The sequence below is a fragment of the Brachyistius frenatus genome, unplaced genomic scaffold, assembly GCF_029030835.1.
Source record: "Brachyistius frenatus isolate BFR_SWC_R1_liver_20210118 unplaced genomic scaffold, ASM2903083v1 Contig_143, whole genome shotgun sequence".
NCBI classification, from domain to species: Eukaryota; Metazoa; Chordata; class Actinopteri; family Embiotocidae; genus Brachyistius; species Brachyistius frenatus.
The window spans coordinates 784978-805160 of NW_027210742.1; the positions used below are offsets into that span (position 1 = coordinate 784978).

The 20183-nt window shown below is 45.1% G+C and overlaps 1 protein-coding gene across 2 annotated transcripts; it reads right to left on the reverse strand.

Moving 5' to 3' along the window:
* Window positions 1-7350: 7350 nt before the first annotated feature.
* Window positions 7351-19692, reverse strand: tfap2b (transcription factor AP-2 beta). 2 transcript variants are annotated; one of them, XM_069715483.1, is made up of 7 exons: window positions 19613-19692; window positions 16506-16967; window positions 14855-14909; window positions 13447-13666; window positions 12953-13071; window positions 11767-11908; window positions 7351-7652 (listed from the first exon to the last, which is right to left on the reverse strand). In XM_069715483.1, the coding sequence occupies exons 1-7, from the start codon at window positions 19658-19660 to the stop codon at window positions 7361-7363; spliced, it is 1338 nt and encodes a 445-aa protein (XP_069571584.1). In that variant the 5' UTR covers window positions 19661-19692; the 3' UTR covers window positions 7351-7360. The 2 variants fall into 2 exon arrangements, with proteins under 2 accessions (XP_069571584.1, XP_069571585.1); XM_069715484.1 differs by lacking the exon at window positions 19613-19692 and adding an exon at window positions 17326-17437.
* Window positions 19693-20183: the final 491 nt, after the last annotated feature.

Genomic DNA, 20183 nt, shown 5'->3' on the forward strand with positions numbered 1-20183 from the left:
ACGTCGCCCATCGGTCGCCATTTTGAAGCCTCGAGTTTGGATTTTGGCCGGCGCCATCTGGCTAGTTCTGATTTGCTTATAGCCGGTAGTGACCATGTTTGGAAGAAGTCGGGGGTGAGCGAGGGGTGGATCTGACCGGATCTGATTGGAAACCCAACGATACTACGTCCCGCCCACCAACAGCTATGACCTGACTGAACCAAAAGCCTGTCAATCACACAGACACGCCCTCAAAAACATTGCATTTTGTCTTGTTAATGACGGGATCATTTTCAGATGGACCGCCAGAAAAAAGGAGCGACTTTAGCTCGCAAAACGGAAATAACCCGTAAATGTAAACGTAAATTTCATGACAAGTTGAATGGAAGTCTATGGAGCCGGAGGCTTTTCGGAGCCAATCTCTAGTGGCGCTCGGTGGTATTGCAGCTTACGGCACCCCCTCGTCGGCCTGATTTTTTTCCAGACGCACAACCTACGTCCACTTTTACGTGCAGTCTGCGGGCTTCCCTGCGATTCGAAGCCGTTGAAACCACGGCAGAGGAGCATCGATTAACATTTACGCGATAAGATGGCCAGTTCCGACTAATTAATACGCTGCGACAGTCTTAAAACGCCAGCCTGTGACCTCTTAGGACGTTAGAATACGGTGACGAATGTCATAAAGATCTACTCTTGCAACAGGCACAAGTAACTTGAAGTCTCTGACCTTCAGATACTGGCTTCAGGGGACGCGTTGCTCCGCATTCTTGTGCTCGTGTGTGGGTGTTTATGTGTGCGAGCGAGTGCAGGAAGCTGGTGGCGGGAGTGTGTTCTCCTCTGCGTAACCTTGACCCGTCTGGAGAAAGCGGCCTCGCCTCGGCAGCAGCGGCAGCAGCTGTGTCACTTCAACTCAGCGTCTTCGGCCCAACCTTAAGGGACCCGGACTGCCCGTGTCCCTGCCCAGCCATTCAACCAGGACACCCGCCCCCCACCCCATCACCACCACCATGGAAGCGTCGGCCAGATCCCCTCCCTCCCACCGCCCGCCCCCACGTCCACTCCTGCCCTGAGCAAAGCAGCGAAACACACATTCATGCACACCGGCCGTCATGCATACTGATAAACGCGTTCGCTATCAACAGCAGCAGACAGTGGCCGCGGCCGGCCGGGCGGACGGATGCTCGAGTGCTGACAAAGCCCCGGTCTCGGCCCCTGCAGACACGGGGACGGCGGCGGAGACAAACACTGGCCTCCAGCCACTCCCAGTCAACTCTACATATGTCACATGTTAACGACATCAAGTCGGTGGCCACCCACAGACCGCGGCACACTTGAGGGCAGCAGATTGAGAAATAGTCCTTTCTCCTCGGAACGGCAGTCTTATCCCTTCGCCGTGGCATTCACCACTCGGAGGCTTTAACTCCTCGCCTCACCGCAGGCCTGTTGTCAAGTCCACCTTTCCCCCAGCCACGGAGCGCACACGCCGACATGCTGAATTTAGTTACTGAGTAATTTAGAATAAAATTTACTTGTACAACACAAATATATCATTATAATATTTATGATACATGTTTTTCTTCCTGTGTAATAATTAATATTTGTAGCCTCCAGGTTTCCTCTGTTAATTAATTAAGTGAACCAGACTGAAAAGGGAAAGTAAAAGCCATTATCCCAGTGTGTGAGTTCATCGTTCTGTATATGTTCGACTGTTTCATGGTAGACTCAAAGAAGATACGCTTTTTTTGTTTTTGTTTTTGTTTTAGTAGGGATTTGAGCCAAAAACAGGCTTGTTGGGAGCCAAAAACACATTCGCAGCTTTAATCCTTATCCCATTAGTGAAGTCAGCGGTGGAAACGGTAAACAGCAGCCGTGCTCGAAAACGGTGCAGCATCTTTTGTCAAACACGACTGATTCACTTTCGCCTTTTTGTTTGTGTGTGTGTGTGTGTGTGTGTGCGCGTGCGCGTGCGCGCGCGTGTGTGTGGGAGCGTTTGCCTTTCATATCGATCACGGCTGTGCCAACTGCTTGTTTTGTCTTTTTCATATGATGAACCGTGGGCCCTCGGTGAGGCCCCGGCGGAGCTCTGCTCCACGCTAAAGGGCTTTTTGTGAGACGGTGTCACGCTCCCTCGTTCCGGCGAGGCTCGGCGTTTCTTATTATTCATGGCTCTCTCCCCGTTTGTTGAGAAGGCCGGGATCAAACAGGCAGATTTGCCACGCCTGACACCCCTGCTGCTGCAAGTGTGTGTGTGAGTGTGTGTGTGTGTGTGTGTGTGAACTCGGCTCGGACTCAGTAATGACAGGATTTGTTAAACAGTAAATTAATGAATAATGAAATATCCAGCACGCGCCTGCCTTGCCTGGAGCAAAGTGCCCCGAGCAGGAATTACTCCCGACCAGCATTCGGCTGTCTGCATGCTGGATAACCTGCGTGTGTGTGTGTGTGTGTGTGTGTGTGTGTGTGTGTGCGTGTGTGTGTGTGTGTGCGCGCGTTGGATAAGCATTTTTACAGCCCATTGCGTGACAGAACGCCGAGGGGCTCTGCTGATGGGGGCCTGCTCCTCTCTCACTTCCTGGCAGAACGACACGCAGACAGATGCAGACAGAAGTGCGTGTCGGGGAGAGATTGTCAGCGTCATCACTTGGTTATCACGTGTTCTCATCGTCTCCGTGAGCTCGCTCGGTCGATGCTCGTAACCGGATTACCCTCCACCTGGTCCGCTCGTTAAAGTAACAACCTGCGACATTTTCATAAAAACTACATTTTGCCTTCCCATTATTACCAATTCATCAAACGCGAGTGATCCGTATTATGCCGAGCTCCGGAGCGCTTATTTGCCGTTCGAAACTCTCGGCAGCCGGCGGACGCTTTCCGTGCTGCACGGGAAGTGATGCGTTTTTAGCGTCGTCACCAGTAGCCACGTTGCACCTGTAAAAAAAAATAAAAAATAAAAAAAACTCTGACTTTGGGCTGATCCGATGCTTATGTAATACGACTTTACGGTTCATATTTCAGCGGTTCAAAATAAAAAAAATGGTGGTCAGGGGGGGCCTTCAGGTGCTGCTCATGATGCCCCCAGAGTATAAATGTATATCCTGGTTAATAAACTGCCTCAACAAGGTCACAACATCAGCTCCCAGCGATGCCGATATTTTGTTGGTCTTCGTGGAAAAAGTTGCGTTTTATTTTCTCCGTGCGACATGTCGGCGGAAACGAACGAATTAGTGCCTTATTGTTAAGACTACAGGAAGGAGAATAGGAGAATTGCATTAGAAAGCTTCACCGCCTCCTCTTTTCGTCTGGATTTTGATATTTTCATGAACCGTTTGTTAGCTTTAAATTGGAACTTTGCAGAGTTGCATGATGGGAGCAGATGAACCACTCAAGAATGTTTCAGCAGTAATAATCTGTTACTGACAAGTGTCTTTAATTTTTTTTTTTTAAGCTTACAATGATCACTGGAATCATCGTCTTTTGATAAACTCCAAGTTTCATGTGTTTGCACAATTCTTTAAGGGTAAACAAAACGCTGAGCAGACGCAAATGACGTTAAGTTTGCAGCAAATTTGTGGTACTTTTACAACTACGTCTACGACGAGCAAATGTCAAAACCAGAAAGCTGTAAAAGTACAAGTGAACGCGTCGTCGTCAATCATTAGGGACCGGTGAACGTTTCCGCTGCGTGGCATGTCTGCGCAGGACGTTGTGTTTTCCTCTCTGCGGCTAAACGCCTCGCTGTCGTAGTAAACGGCAAAACGGAAATATGCAGCGAACTGCGTTTGCGCAGAATGAAATATGGCCGTGAAGTTTCGGTGAAGCGTCCCAGTGCTGGCTGGAGCACGTTTCTCTTCGTGGACCCCTGAGCGCAATCATCTCCGTCTGAAACCGTTACTTTCAAAAATACGTTTCACTTGCGCCGTACAAATTTGCATTACTAAGTAAACAGAATATTAAACTCAAACGCAAAGTAACCGTTAAAACGCATTTCTTTTGCAAATTCGAAGCCAAAACAAGTTTGAAAAAGTTTTGTCCTTTTAACCAGAGTTGATCTTTTTTTTTTTTTTTAATCGCTTGGAAAAAGCTGGCCAAAACGGAAGCGTTGCTGTGATTTGTGACGTTTGCATGATCTTGCGGACTTCTTTTTGAGCACCAGGTTAACTCTTCGGAGCCTTGACGATGCGGCATTATTAAGGGGCCTGAGGCTCAATACACAAAACCAACTTTGTTGGCAGTACGAGAAAACGCTGCACCGACCAGAGATGTTTGTCCTCTTATTTTAATACCATGTTCTGAAATAGCAACGGAGCAGTTTGAAAGAGGTCAATCAGGGAAGATTTTTGCATATTCATTTTAAATAATGTTTGTGGTAAGATTTTCATTTATTTGAGATCAAATTACAGATTACCTACAAAGTTTCGGCACTGTTTTGAGGTGGAAAACAGAAAGCTTCCAAAAAAAATTGGAGTGCACATTATTTTTTTTTATCCAGGTTACTAGTCCTTTTTTTTTTTTTTTTTTTTCAGTCATATTTATTTTAGTCTGTTTCTTAAGGTGATTTGATCAATTTTGTTGCCTCACGGCTCAGCGACTTAAAAAAAAATAGGGCGTTTGTTTGTTTGCCTAAAATGTTTATTTATTTGTTGTTAATGGTTGTTTTTTTCCCCTTCCTATTCCTAAAAAACAACAACCAGCAAAGCATTGCAACTGCATACACTCCTATCTTCAATGAATTATTTGTTTGATTAATCCACAGCTGAAATTACAATTTCATGAAAGTGTTTTAGATCCGAGTGCCTTTTAATGGTTAAATTGACGCCGTCGCTCGTCGTTTTTTTGTTGTTGTTGTTGTTGTCCGAGTTAATTTGTTAAAACGCCACGTTTCTCCTCCTCGTAGTTGTTTTTGTTTACTCTAGCTCGTTTGTTTATTTTATTTTTCTTCCAGCCGGCCTGTCCTTCTTGTGGCCGCCGATGCTCAGCGGCTCCCTTGCCTTTGTTGAGCGGGAATCGCTCGCGGACACGCGGGTGCTGAACTCCGCACCTGCGTCACGCGGCGTTCCGCTCCACGGGTCACGCCGAGCCCGCGGGACACTTTCTCCCTCTCTCCCTCTTTTCTGTCTCCCTGCGTCTCTCTTTCTCATTAGCTTTCTTTCTCTCTCTCTCTCTCTCTCTCTCTCTCTCTCTCTCTGCTTTTTGCTGTGCGTCTCGCGCTCACTCGTCATTAGCACACCGGCGGTAGATCCCCACCGCAGAAACGGGCCCGCGAGGCACGGCTCTGTTCTCCCTGCGCGCGCGTGTGCGAGAGAGAGAGAGAGAGAGAGAGAGAGAGAGAGAGAGAGAGAGAGAGAGAGAGAGAGAGAGAGAGAGAGAGAGAGAGAGAAAAGCCGCTCTGAAACGAGGGCCTCACTGGATTGAAATACAGCCAATTATCTCCCTGGAATAAGACTGTATCCATCATATCTGTGTGTGTGTGTGTGTGTGTGTGTGTGTGTGTGTGTGTGTGTGTGTGTGTGTGTGTGTGTGTGTGTGTGTGTGTGTGTGTGTGTGTGTGTGTGTGTGTGTGTTTGGTCAGGCTTAGCAATATATGGACACTTTCAACCCATTACATTAAGAATATTAAAATAATAATAATAATAATAATAATAATAATAATAAAAACCGTAATAATGATCATATTAATACTTTGGAGATACAAGCACACTGCTACCAATAGCATCGGTCTGGCTATAAACTGCAAGTACAGTGAGGTATTTTTAATAAACCGTGGGTACATACATGACATATTGGTCATCATTAAAATAAATCCCAGTTATAATCCAAGATTTATTATCACTAACCGTGTCAGGAAACAGTCATTTAGGTTTAGTTTTTACACTAAAGTAGTTTGAGAGTGATTTTGAATTTAGGCGCGTGATGAGGTTTCTCTTTTATCAACATTAGATCGCATTTCCGACAGCTTCCTTCAGTTTTCCTCTCCCGAACAGCGGTCAAGCTGAGTTGCAATTTAAAGGAAATATCCCTGTTTTTAAATTCTGTTTTGTAATTGTTACGTTTTGTAATGACAGCATATTTACTGTTGTTGCAAAGTATTATTATTATTATTATTTATTTTTTACATTAGAATTCGGTCAAATAAACCAGAATGTGAGGTTTTACTCCGGTGTTTTCTTTGGCCCATGAGTAGATCTTAATGTGTTTGTTTGTTTGTTTTTTTTCTACACAGGTGCTTGGCAAAACATTTCACATAAATCACAACCACGACCAAATAAATATCACAGTGAACAACAAGATTAAAATGTTTTGAACATTCAAAAAGTAAGAATTTTCTTGCAAATCCCTGAAATATGAAAGTTCACTTGCAGGTGTTCATTGGTGTTTACACAAAATAAGTCATTTTTGACGTGACTGAACTGAAAACGAGTTGACCCCCCCCCGCCCCCCCACCCCCCAACGTTTGGTCGGACCGGGGAATTTCCCTGGAGAAAAGGCGCAGGCTGCACACCTCGCATAATAAAACACATGGTTTATTATCAATATGATAGAAATGAAATCACTGGACAATTAGAAGCATGTCTACCCATCATCAGCACCATGACAACAGCTCTATAAGAACAGAAAAACACTGGATGAGTCCTGTCCCCCCCCCCTTCCCTCCCCCTCCCCTCCCCTCCCTCACTGGCTCACAAAGGTCAAATCACAGATAAATAGGCCTACTCCAAAATAGCTGGCGCACCTATTTACACAACCATCCATTTAAATTAATATAAATAAATATTTACACACATAAATTAACACCCTCCCTCCTCGTACTCGTGTTAAATAACCAGACAGACCTGTTTCACAGATACAATGCTCACCACCCCCCAATCTCCAGACCCACAATGCTTTTTCTGTGTGAAGACAAACACAAGCGCACGCACACACACACACACACACACACACACACTCAAAGTCAGGCACACGGACACAATGTAGTTTTGTTGGCCGCTCACAGCATCTCAGTCTCGCAGGATGCAGGCAGGGGGAGCATAATGGACGTAACACAGTAACCACCATGTCCTCAGGGGAATGAAAAGAACGTAACACAGATGAAAAATCCCTCTGTGCTCTCTGACACTGGCCCACGGGTGTCTTCCTCTGCCTTTTTCTCTCTACCAAGCCTTCCTCCTCTTCCTCGTGTGTGTGTGTGTGTGTGTGTGTGCGTGCGTGTGTGTGTGTGTGTGTGGCAGGTCGGTCGCAGTGGCGTAAAGCTAGAAGTGACGGTGTAACGCCTCTGTCTGTGTGTCCGCCTCCCTCTCGGCCGTCCGTCATCATCATCACCCCTCCTCCTCCTCCTCCCCCGCCCCACCCCACCCCACCCCACCCCACCGCGTCCCCGCCCGCTTCATTTCCTCTGCTTCTCCTCTTTGTCGCCGGCCTTGCCGCCAGCGTCCCCGTGCCGGTTGTTGGGCGGGTTGTTGAGAAACATCTTGTCGAGTCCTTTGAGAGCCTCGGTGAGGTAGTTCTGCAGGGCGGTGAGCGCGGCGCAGATGGCGGGCGAGCCGAAGCCGTGCGTGATGAAGGAGAAGTGGGAGAGGCAGCTCTGGATGCCGGGCTCCAGGATGTGGCCGGGCCTCGAGTTGCCCAGGGGAGTCCTGTCCTGGGCCAGCAGGTCTGTGAACTCCTTACACAGCTGTCTGCAGGGAGGGAGGGGGGAGGGGGGGGAGGAAGAGAGAGAGAGAAAAGACACAACGGGACATGAGGGAGGAGGGAAGCTGTGCCTCATCTCACTGGCTTTAGGAAGGCTGATTCCGTGATTAACTACCAGCTCGCTGCCATTAAATTTAATGACCGATGGTTAATTCAGTGTTTCCTTGAGAATCCTATTAATGGCGAGGCTGACTCAAGATGTGGGATTCTACAATTACCAACCCGGCAGAATGGGCAACACCCCTCGGGGCCCCGCGACTTCCTTGAGGCCCCGAAACATTAGTTGCACTTAATTTGATCTGAATTTATTGCTGTTTTTTTTTTTGGTAGGAATTTGCAACGCTGTAGAGCTATTTGAACTTAAATGGGTCCTGCTTTTTCACCTCATCTGTGGGTACACGAGTTCCTTTCGGTTTTAAATTGCATCAAGTCACAGCAAAGTTGCCCCGTGAGCAAACCAGCACGCAGTTTATAAACTGAGCGACTCCGACCGGCGGCAAACTTCAGAAAAATCAGCCGCCGGCATCGTGCCGAGGTGTTTCCGTTGGTAAACGGCGAGGGGCGACAGTGACGGGATTCTTTTGCATTTACGGTAGATTTTCCCGCAGTGCTTTTTTTTTTTTTTTTTTTTTGGAAATGATTCTGAATACGATCTATTCGCGAAGAAATCTTAAGAGCAGGAAATCATGCGGTCCAGTCTCAGAGAAAGAAGCGGGTTCACTTTAATCTCCATTTCAATGCGTCCCTCCTTTTTTCGTGACTTGCATGTCCCGTGGCAACACAGATCCACAGATCGGATTCCAGGTCAGATCGAAAAGATAGTAAAGTTGGCGGCGTCGGCGCTGCGGTGCAATAAGAAATGATGTTGTGGCATCGACCTAACATCTTTCCTCAAGAGAAAAATATCAACAGGTTTATACTCGACTGACTCTCACTGCTTTCTGGGTGCGGCTCAAGCGCACGCGGGAAATTGCGTTTCCAGCGGTCCGGCGGATCGCGGGTGACCAAAACGGATCGTATTTAGGAAAACGCTCAAAAACAGCACCCGGGTCAGCCCTCTAACCACGGCCGACGAAATCATTACAAGCAGCTCGTGACTCAGTCGGCCTCCTGAACCCGACCGGCAGACGCCGACTACCTTTATGCATCACAGATGTGTGATGTAAACCGCCTTCAGTAGTCTTGATAGCAGCGGGATATCCGCGCTGAAGCTTGCGGCGTCAGCGCGTAGAGCTCATCACGATAATTAAGATGTTAGACCTTTTTTTTTTTTTTTTATCCATATAAAAAAAAAATTCTGTCACGTGGCGCATACTGGCTTCTGCTATGAGAATAATGAGGATGTCCTTGAACAGCTACTTTAAAAAAAAAAAAAAAATCCTGCTTATTTTGTATTTATTTTTTTCAAACTAGATTTTTTTTTTTTTTGAACTCGATTTTTGTGGAAAGAATTGAATCGTATCCTACCGCCACAGAAGAGGATTTTATGTTCAATGTGTAACATTTTCAAGCAAAACAGAGAAGAAATGGAGGTTTTTCTTGAGTCAGTCTGTACGACATAATCTATCCTAAAGGAAAACCCAAAAAGTCATGTCGGTATACCCCCCCGGGACTTTTGATTTTGCATGAAGTGGAGCATATTTTCTGTTGGCGTTCCTCTCAGTTTCATATCATGATTCCCTGCGTTTCCCAGAATGCTGTTGGAAAATAATCAGAAAAAAAAACGAAAAACTTGGAAGTTATCTGTGATTTATTCCTGAACCTGTACAGACCGGGGTTTTAAACGGAAAACAGCGAGACTTCTGGCTCCAGCCGTCTGTAAAGAATTTAATACTTTTTGATTGCATTTGTTTGTTTTTCCTCTAAATCATATGGTCGTGTTATTTTCGACCATCTATCAGACTCATTTGGACGCTTAACCTCAAACTCCTGCTCTGTAATAACATCATGTTGTTTGTGTCTGACAAATGATCTTTTAGAAAAATGTTCCAAGCCAGCGGAACCCAGAAATATAAGACAAACGCAGAATACGAAGCCCCTCGGAGAAACTAACGCCAAAGCGAGGAAGCCGTAGTCGTTGCATCCCTCCAAACGAAGAGCAAAACTTTAGATATTAAAATATGTCATTTCCGATAACGGCTAATCAAATGGATCGAATTTTTTTTTTCACTGCGGATTTCATGGTAAAATAAAGTAGCAAAGGAAAAAAAAATCACCTCTTCACCCTTTTCTCCTTGTTAAATTTCAGCGAATCATCCTCTGGTTTTAGGCCCACATTTTATATTCGAGAGACCTCTTTCTCCCTCTCACAGATTTGCACACACACACACACACACACACACACACACACACACACACACACACACACCCAGTAAGCGGCCTAAGGGCAGAGCTCCAGCAAATGAGTGACAGGCTGTGCAGGCCGAGCCCAGCTGGGGTTAGGGGAGTAGAGAGGAGAAGCCGCCACCCCGGGCTACACTCAAGGCTCTCGCTGTTGTTTTCTGACGACTTGAAACACTCCACTGCTAAATAATGAATTTCTAACAGGCAGCACCGACCGACGCACGAGTATTGGAACAGGTTTGAATCTGAGCATCAAACATCCACCAGCGAACACACCGTACATACCGAGGAGTAACGCGCAAACACGCGCGCACACGCGGGCAGGCGGTTTACGCAGTGCAGGCCAGCAGACAGCACTATTTATGCAAGCTAAAAAAAAATACAACCTTCCTGAAGGGATCTTTGTTAGGTGATTTTACAACCTTTACATTTAGAAAACTTCCCATTCAGGGGAACAAATAGACGTTGAATGGGATGACTCATTAATTAGAAGAAAACTGCTTTTGTCGACGGCAAAAATAACAAAAAGAAATTCTGGGATTCTGGGATTTAATCCACATTTATAAATCCGCATCACCTCTACTGCCCTGCTTTTTCTTTAAAAAAAAAAAAAAAAATTCTATCTTGCTCGGTTGCTGAAGGTAATCAGAAGATCCTGGATTCAATTTCCACAGTTTAACAGCCATAAAAATGGATTAATAGAAGTAACTTTACAGGGAGGACCAATAAAATGGATCGTTTCTAAGACCAGAAGCAGAGGTCAGAAACATGCACTGTAGAAACGTATAATGTCTGTGAGCTCTGCAGACGCATTAAAGGCTTCCGCGTCACGTTACATTCATCTGGACCTCAGTCAAAGCTTAAGGGAACCACTTGTGAGGAAGCTCATTTTTGCATTTGGATCCAATGAGTTGAGATCACATTGCATGCATCTCACATCTTATGCTGATATTGTAAAAAAAAAAAGAGAATTTATACAACAATCAAAGGCTGCAATTTGCTTGTTTTGTTTAGTCATTGTAACATTCTTGCTTTTGAACATGGTTTTGTGCCCTTGACTTGAAAGCTTGAGTTAAATTTGAACTGCTCCCATTTTCCAGCGTGGCAGTCAGATGTTTCATAACAGATTAGATCCATATTGAGTTCAGTGGGAAGCAACAGAGTGTTGCAGTTGGTTTGCAAACTCTGGGGCTCCTTTTAAAAGGGACCACAGAGGCCCCAGGAAAATGAAGGAGAGCCTAATTTCACAACTATTTCATTCCTCTGAAAGGTGTTTCCAGAGGATGAGAAGTCTCTATTATTCACTTTGTGCATGTTAAAAGTTATATAATTCAAATCCAAAACAACACACATTTTCCCAAAGGGCACAACGGAGCTATAAACTGTGTCAAACGGGGAGTTTGTTGTCCCAAAGGTTGATCTATTTTGGATCTTTGAGATCTTTTAGATGCGAGAACATCTGCTGCATCAGTGTAATCTGAATTGGAAATATCCGGAGACTTGACTGAACTTTTCTACTGAACGTTTCACAGCTTTTCTTTCCTCGTTGTCTTTGTTGCTTACTGAACTCTTACTTCTCGTTGTCGTCTTCTTTTCTTCTTTTTTTTTTTTTTTGCTCGTGTATTGCAGGTCAATCCTTGATCCCATCCCGCCCATACGTTGCAGCGCGGGCATTAGTTTCTGCTCTGTACGAGAGAAAACGCTCCACAGAGGCCGCGTGAGGGGACAGAATCCAATCAAACGTTCCATCAGACTCACTTTGTCGCCAGCAGCATGTTTTTCCGCGTGTGCACCTCGTTGGGGTCCGTGTGTTGCCGGTTGAGGTACTCGCTCACGGCTTTGGTTGGGAACTCCGTCTCGCAGATGTAGCCGAAATCCCGAGCCAGGTGGACCGCTTCACCTGAGGGGGGTGGGAGGGGAGGAGGGGGAGGTGGGGGTATAGGTGCAGGGTACATTCGGTCAACACAAACCGTGTAAATTTGAGTCGAGGGTGTTTCAGTTATTTTTGTTTTTCAGTTCCACAACATATTAACATTGCACAAATTCTTATAATCCCCCCCCCCCCCGCCAAAAAAAAAACAAAAAAACAAAAAACGGCCATGAAGTTATCAGTAATGTCAGGGCGTAACGCCTAACGCGCCAATATCTCGTCGAAAACAAGCGAAAACTGCCAAATATCCTGTTTTTATTGTGAAAATTCAAGATACGTGAGAGTAACTCGCTTTCTGATTCTTTAAAAAAAAAAAAAAAAGAGGAGAGTTTTTCAGGAAACATAACAACACAATTTTCATAAAAGTAGCTCATAAGTAACTCGGGGAGGGTGATAAAAACGCGACCAAAAAAAATGTCACAATTTTGGATCGATTACGCGTTTTCAGTTCGACGACTTCCGTACGCCCGATCGGGTTGCGGGATTTAACTGAAATAAACGCAGGAGACCAGATTTAAAGCTGTATGTGGAGAAAATAGGCCCAACTGCGAAAATATACAACCTGTCGTAGCCACATGACAGAAATGCAAGAGGACAAGCCCGACCTGCAGCCTTTACTCTGTGAAATTAGCAACATCTATTTCTCTCCACTTACTTATCGCTGAATATAAATTTTCCTGGCTAGACTTTTTTTAATTTTTTAATTTTTTTTTTTAAATAAAGGCATATTGTCAAGCCTGTAAGGTCACGACCTTTGTAGTCCTAGATTTTGGTGAAGAGACATTTTTTTTGTCACGTTTGAGTTACGTGTTCAACTTTCAGATGAAAGAGCACCTAAAATGAAAAACAAACAAACAACAACAACAACAACAACCTTTTTTCTTTCTTTTTTTTTTTTTTTTACTTAATTTTCGTATACAGAGTTTTACTGGGGATGATCTGTTGTTTTGCATTTTTTTTTTTTTTTTAACTTTAATATCATAAAGAAAAGCTCTTTGGAGACAGATCAGTCACCTTCTACAAGAGATGTTAGTAATGTGACGTTGGCAGCTTTGCGTCTCCCAGCAGGTAGATTCAGTCCGATCTTCTCCAACTTTTCTCTCAGACACTTGCCACCGTTTTTAGACTTTGCTCTGTGAAAAAAAAAAAAAGAAAAAAAAAAGGACCCCCAAAAAGGACCCCAAAAAAATGACATGAAGTATCGTTAACAGACCATAAATGTTTACAAACAATTTTAGAATATTAAAAATCACTTCAGTCCCATTAGGGATCATTAAAGTGTACTTTGGAAAGTATTAATCCAGTGTTATTGTCAAGACATCAGATTGCAGCAGGTTGCCTCCAGAGATTTATTATTAAGTGTAATGAGTCAAGATATAGAAGGCTTTTCACACAGCTCCTAAGTGGGATTATAGTTGCTCCACATTTAATGAGCTCTCAGACACCATCCACAGTTTTGGTTATCTCTGAACGTGTGCGTCGACGTGCTTGGAGGCTGCGGGTCGTACCTTCTCAACACGCCCCCCAACAAGGAGGCGTTGAGGCACTCGGGCGGGGACAGTCTCCTCTGCACCTCCCCGACGGTCACCTTGTACTTGGAGGTGGAGCTGAGCAGCGACAGGCGGCCCGGTACCGAGCAGAACACCTCGTTTATGTTCACGGTCACTCCGCCCATCAGCCCGTCCTTACCGAGCATCAGGGAGCCCATGTTCTTGGGTGGCATGGGAACTGAAAGAGGACGTTTCAGAGGCCCTGTGAGTGGAACTCGGACGCAACGCGCTTTAACATACAAGACACGAACTTTTAAATCTTAAAAAAAAAAAAAAATTAAAAAAAATTAAAAAAAAATCTCCTCTTCGTGCTGCGGATAAAGACCACGCGCAGCGGCCCCGGCCTAATGAAGCGCCCACGTGCCGGGCGTTTTGCTTGTTATTTAATGTCGCGCGACATTCTCATTACAGCGTTATCGATTGTTGATTGGCTCGCGTTCTCAAATCGCATTAACCACCTCCCCGTCTTTTCTCCGCCGGCCGGTTTAACTCCCACGGGCAGCGCTGTGGATGCTCCTTCATCCCGCGTGTTAATGCTCGCGTTAATGGCGTTAAGAGAAGCCAGCCAAGCCTCGTTGGATGCGTATAAAGGGGGCCAGTGCGAGGTTGTGGGTTTTTTTTTTTTTTTTTTTTTTTGATGGCTCCACGGGGGATAATACCGCAGATTAAGCTCTAAACGAGCTCACGAGATCTCCGTGAGCGGTGCCATTTATTACATCAGCGGCTTAAATGCCCCGCGGGGAGCTCAGTCACTCAACATCCCGTAACTAAATCAGCGCGCATCATCAGAGCGGCAGCGTGGCGGGCTGTCAGCGACACACTGCCTGCTAGTCAATAGAGCCACCGGGGTCGTTAAGTCGGCTTCAAACTCCCCCCCCCCCCCCCCCCCCCATCCCACATCCCCCTCCGCCCCCACCCTCCATCCCGTAGCACCGAAACACGGAGATCTGCCGTGGACCAGCTGACCTACACGGCGCCTTGCCGTCTACGTGGTAACCTTCTCTGCACGCCCGATAGGCCGAGGGGGGTGGGAGGGGGGGGGGGTCCACCCACCTCCGCGCAACATAAATCAATATAAATCATAGTGCGCATATTATAAGAAAATAATCCAGGAAGGGGAGAAAACAAAAACAAAAACAAAACAAAAAAACAAGCAAAAGTATTCTCATTTCCCAAATCAAAATAAACGATCTCATTTCTGCGTGTTCATTTTATTGTGAAGATCTGATCCATTTTAATTACTAAATTTTGTATTTTTATTTATTATATTGGAAGGACTGTTTGTAACATTGTAGCGTGTGTGCGTGTGCGTGCGTGTGTGTGTGTGCGTGTGTGTGTGCGTGTGCGTGTGTGTGTGTGTGTGTACCTTTCTTAATTACTGATTGATCCAGTATGCTCGTTCCGTTGGTGTCGTCAATGGTCTGTTAACGCCAAGATAAATACAAATCATTACAGTCTGCTTATTTCAACATTACACCCACGGAAATAACCCACTTAAAAAAATAAAAAAAATAAAAAAAGATTTTTAGTGTTATACTCCGTCACACAGAGCTCACTGGCTGATAATTCAGACTCTACATCTTCTTTTTTTCTTTCCCCCCCCAACAACGATAACAATAAAAGATTCAGCAGGATTCATTTCAGGTCTCAAAAACAAGAAAAAAAACAAAAAAAAAACAAGAAAAAACATCTTTGAGTTGTTTGTTTGCAGACAGCAATCAGATGTAGTTCGTAACACTGTTTTGACTCGTGATTAGAAAAAGCTATCTAAGCCTCATTCATCAATGTCATTCATCCTCTTGCCAAATACATTTGAATATAGACCTGGCGTTGGCACGAATGCTTCACATAAAGTCAATTAAAAAAGAAAACTAATAAATATACAGCCTAGATATAAAAAAATAAAAAATAAAAAAATGTATACGGAGTTAATAAATGGATAAGCCAGAAATGAAGAATCTATTGTGGAGGTTAAATGGTAAAACAAATTCGTGGTGGTTGTGCCTCGAGGGGGAAACGAGGGGGAAGATGAAATCTTACACAAGATGACTATAAAACCTATCAAGTCTTCGGAAGATTGTTTCTTAAATTTAGAACTTTGGCAGCAAAACAATGCTCACCAAAAAAAAAAAAAAAAAAAAAAGGAGCCTTTAAATTCCAGCGAAACGAACTAATAATAACAATAATATGACAAAAATAAATAAAATAAATAATAATCCAATCCGTGAGATCGAACTGACTGCCTTAAAAAAAAACGCAATTAAACTTTGCTTCTTTATTATCAAGTTATCAAAAATGTTGCAGCGTCGTCACAACGCGTGTCTGTTTTTAAATCTAATTACGACACTAAGGTTGGTGAATTTAATTCACGCAAGCGATGAAATCATGTCTTACGAGCATCTTTTCATAAAAAAAATAAAATAATAATAATAATAAAAAGATGATGTCTGGGCTCTCTGAAGACGTTTTTTTTTTTTTTTTGGTTTTTAGCTGTGGGCCATTTGCGTTTAGGGTACAGCTGCTTGGAGAGGCCAGCCCCCCCCCCCTGAGGGAGCTGCTCTTGAGTTCACTGACCTTAACTTAAAGTCGCCACAAAACATGCGGAGACAATGGAGAAGACAACTGTCAACGATTACCGATTGATCTTCCTGTGAAAATGTGTTTTTGGTTTATTTTTTTCATTTCGTATTTATTATAATTTAATGGTCGGGGTAAATCCGTTAAATAGAACTGTTTCGTTCCTGAAGGAAATGACTTGAATTAACGACTGTAAATGTAAACTCCACCTTTCATAACCACTCAGATCATATTTAAGGAAATAGAAATAGAAGTGCGGTGACATTTTTCCCTTTCCGGTCTGCGGTCTAATCGTCCTCTGTGTATAGTGATCCAAATATTCTCTCTAAAAAATAAAAAAACATAACTTAAAAAAAAAACCTATAACAAAGTTGCAGCTGAAAAATAATATATGTCGTGCACTTTAGCTCCTGTGAATCTTTGCGTGGCCTTTGACTCACCTGGATATCCTCCATACCGTGCAGCCCGTGCAGCAGCCCGTCCCCCATACCGTGCTCTAGTCCCGGGTGAGCGGAATGCAGCAGCACATCCGGCCGCCTCACGCCACCGTAGTCCCGCCGCGGGTCCAGTCCGGACAGTTGAGGCAGCGAGGCCCGAGGCTGCGCCAGCAGACCCGAGCTGTCCATCCGGTCCCCGGTGGCGTCCTGCCGCTGGCGCGCACCCCACGCGCCCTGCTGGCTCTGGTGCAGGGAGTTCAAGGAGTACGGGTCGCTGACGTGGGAGTACGGGTCCTGGCTCTGGTAGTGAGCGAGCGGCTGGTACGGCGGCGGAAAGTACGGCGGCTGGAAGTCCGAGGAAGGCGCGTGAGACAGCGGCGGCGCGCTGGAGTAGGGTCCCGCGTGCGACACCGAACCCAGCTGGGACAGGCGCGAGCTGTGGCTCGAGACGCCGTCATGCCGGTCCTTGAAACCGGGTGGAGAGAAGAAGGGAAGGAAAAAAAAAAAAAAAAAAAATCAACCCTTTGTAGAATTGGAACCATATTTTAACGAAATGAAAGCACATGGAGGCCCCGGATCGCGATGCCTTTATTAAAACGCCTGTGGTGATGTAGCCAAAGTAGCCTAACTGGCATTGAAACTCCTGAACACGAAAGCCTGGAAGGAAAAAAAAAAAAAAAAAAAAATTTACAGTCTAATTTTAAACCGTCTCACAACTCAAAACAAAACAACAACAACAAAAAAAAAAAACCCTGCCAGCAATATATTCCGGATTCACCGTTTGCGCACAAGAATTCTGAAATAGTGAGTGAAGAAAACTCACCGCGGTGGAGTAGGAGTGAACTAACATCTGCAAACCGTCTGCGGGTAATCTTTAGCGGGGCTCACGGTCAAACAGCAGCGGTGTCGGGCCGAGATAGCCAAACTCATTCCAGGTAAAAAAAAAAAAAAAAAAAAAAGCGGAGGGGTGGGGGAGAGGGGGCTCTTTTGTATCTTGTGGGCACGGCACGGCACGGCACGGCCCGGTCTACAAATCCACACGAGAAGAACCTTCTTCCTCCGCCCGGAGCTGCCGCCTCTCTGAGCGTGAGCGCCGAGCTCTCCGCCTCTCCTCCACCCCCCCCCCCCCCCCCCGCCGGTGTACGGTGTAATTGTTATTCATGACTGAGACTTACAGGAATATTAATGCGCGCGAGGCGAGGGGGGGGGGGGGGGAGAAACTTGGCGACACAGCGGAGCGTGAAGCCTTTCGCGCGACCGCGAGTGACGTTTAAATTCCGTGGAGAGCCCCCCGAAACCGCGCGCGCGACGAGCAGGAGATGGATAGAAAGAGGAGTCGCGCGACTCCGGCAGGAGAAAACGAACGGGGTACCCGGACCCCCCCCCCCTCCTCCTCCCCTCCCCGTGAGGAACTCCCCATCACGGAAACAGCGCTTTTGGGGGGACTTTTATGGTAAAAAAAAATATATAAATAATAATAAAAATAAATCTGACATTAAAGCACACTTTCTTGCCAGTGGAGACTTTTTTTGTTGTTGTTTTTTTTGCACAAATAGGTTCTTTGCAAACAGACTTTGACGTTATAACAACTAAATAGCAAGCAGGTTGGCGGTGTAAACGGGGGAGGGGGGGGGGGGGGTTGCTGTCAAAAAAAAAAATACTGGGTCGACCATCACACCGCCACAAGTTCCCTTCCCATCCGGTACTCCGCATCTTAAATGCCAACGCAAAGACAACGTGGAAAGGATTTTTTTTTTTTTTTTTTTTTTTTTTAACCAAAGTAAAATCCAGTTTACAAAAATAAAAACACAGATTTTTCTTCCATCTCTCAGGCATTTTGTTGTTGTTTTGTGTGTGTGTGTGTGTGTGTGTGTGTGTGCGCGCGCTAAACTTCAGCTCCTACACTAACTCTCCTAAGGAATTACAAGGCGGCTCAAAGTTGCGTTGCAGCTGCCTTTTGTTATCCTCCTGACAAAACAACACCCGAGACACTTAACACGGGCGCGCGAAGGGGCTCGTGCGAATGGTGTCACAAAGTCCAAAAGCAGCCCATTAAACTTTACACCGTCGACTCTACGACCCCCCCCCCCCCCTCCTCCCCTCGCCTCCTTCTTCAATCCCTCTTCGGATGACTTGTTTAACAACATCGCAGCCTCCCCCCTCCCCTCACACGCCGTGGGAGAAAAGCCATGTGCGGCACGAGACAACGGCTTCCCACCGGGCTGAGCCGAGAGGGGCCTCGCGAGCCGCCCTTTCTTCGTGCGCTTTGTGCTCGAGCCCATTGAGCGCGAGCCGGAGCAGCGTTTCGGCCCCCGCGCGCGCGCGCGGCGTATTTCTCCTTCTTTTACCTCCTCCTTTCCCCTCGCTGTTTTTATTAAAAAAAAAAAATTACAAAAAAATATTGTTCTGGGATCAAAGCCAAATCATTTACATATCCATACGCATCTTCACCCTGCTCTGACCCAGCCTCATCCTTCTGTCATTTCAAAGTGTAAAATGAGCCACTCGTTTGTTATCGGATTATTTTTTTGATGAAATAATATTTTCGCAGCATCGCTGGTTTATTTTAAGCAGCTTTTAGATATCGGTAAACTGTTTGTTTAAAAAAAAAATATGAAGAGTTTTAGATAGGTGCCTTAAAAAGGCTAGGTGTCATATTTAAAACATATTTCATGTAAAAAATAATAATAATAAAAAAAAATCGAGAAAATCATATCAATATTATTTACAATATTTATGCAATGCCGAATAGTTGATCTATTTTTCCTCTGGACCGAAAAGTAAATAAAGCTGAACCAAACATGACATAACATGACCATTTCAAAAACAACAACAACAACAACAACAAAAATCGGTGCGCAAATGAACCAAATTTCTGCAATAACGAAACTGCCATGTACTGAAATGTCCTCCAATTCCCACTCACAGTCCCTGCAATCAAAAAAAAAAAAAAATAGCAGGCCTTAAAGCCTCGTGGAAAACACTTCACCACACAGCAAAGTCTAAGAATTTATCTCCAAAAAAAAAAAAAAAAAAAAAAAAGAAAAAGCAGGTCTAATTAATCCATTCAGTCTATTTCCCCGAAGTCACAAACTGGACGGTAACGTTACCTCGTAAATATCTTCATACTTGACATTCTCAACTAGTTTCCACAGCATGGTCGCTTTCTCCGGTGTCGGTAAACCGAATGCAGCCAAGTGAGGAAGGGATGTCTCAACTCTCTCTCTCTCTCTCTCTCTCTCTCTCCCCCGCCTCCCTCTCTCTCTCTCTCTCTCTCTCTCTCTCTCTCCCTCTCCCTCCGCCCTCTGTGGTTTCAGGCAGGCAGCGCTTTGTGAATGGGGAACCCCTGTAAGGACTCCACCACCACCGTGCAAAGAGGAGCTACAGGGCGGGTCGACAGCAGCAGGCTGCTTCATGTATGGTGAGTAGCAAATAAACACAGAGAGTACATGTTTTTATTTATCGTGCATCTCTGTAATTACCAATGCAAAAATAAAAAAATAAAAATAATAAAAAAAAACACAAGCAGCTAACAGAAGCCTTTCATGTGTAGTGTACACAGATAGTACAGGGTGAAATAGTAGATGTACTTACAGTAGTGTGGACTTTGTTCTGTTACAACGTCTGGTTTTTGTTTTTTGGAACAAAGTGGAGCGAATCTGATTGAAGTGGAAAAACCAA

What these genes read in the sequence shown, in the direction of transcription:
- tfap2b (XM_069715483.1), bottom strand. Translation starts at nt 19,660, where the DNA reads ATGCTGTGGAAACTAGTTGAGAATGTCAAGTATGAAGATATTTACGAG. An exon ending in TTGGGGGGCGTGTTGAGAAG is followed by an intron (nt 13,072 to 13,446) that starts GTACGACCCGCA and finishes TTTTTTTCACAG; the next exon opens with AGCAAAGTCTAAAAACGGTG. An exon ending in AACATGCTGCTGGCGACAAA is followed by an intron (nt 7,653 to 11,766) that starts GTGAGTCTGATG and finishes CCCTCCCTGCAG; the next exon opens with ACAGCTGTGTAAGGAGTTCA.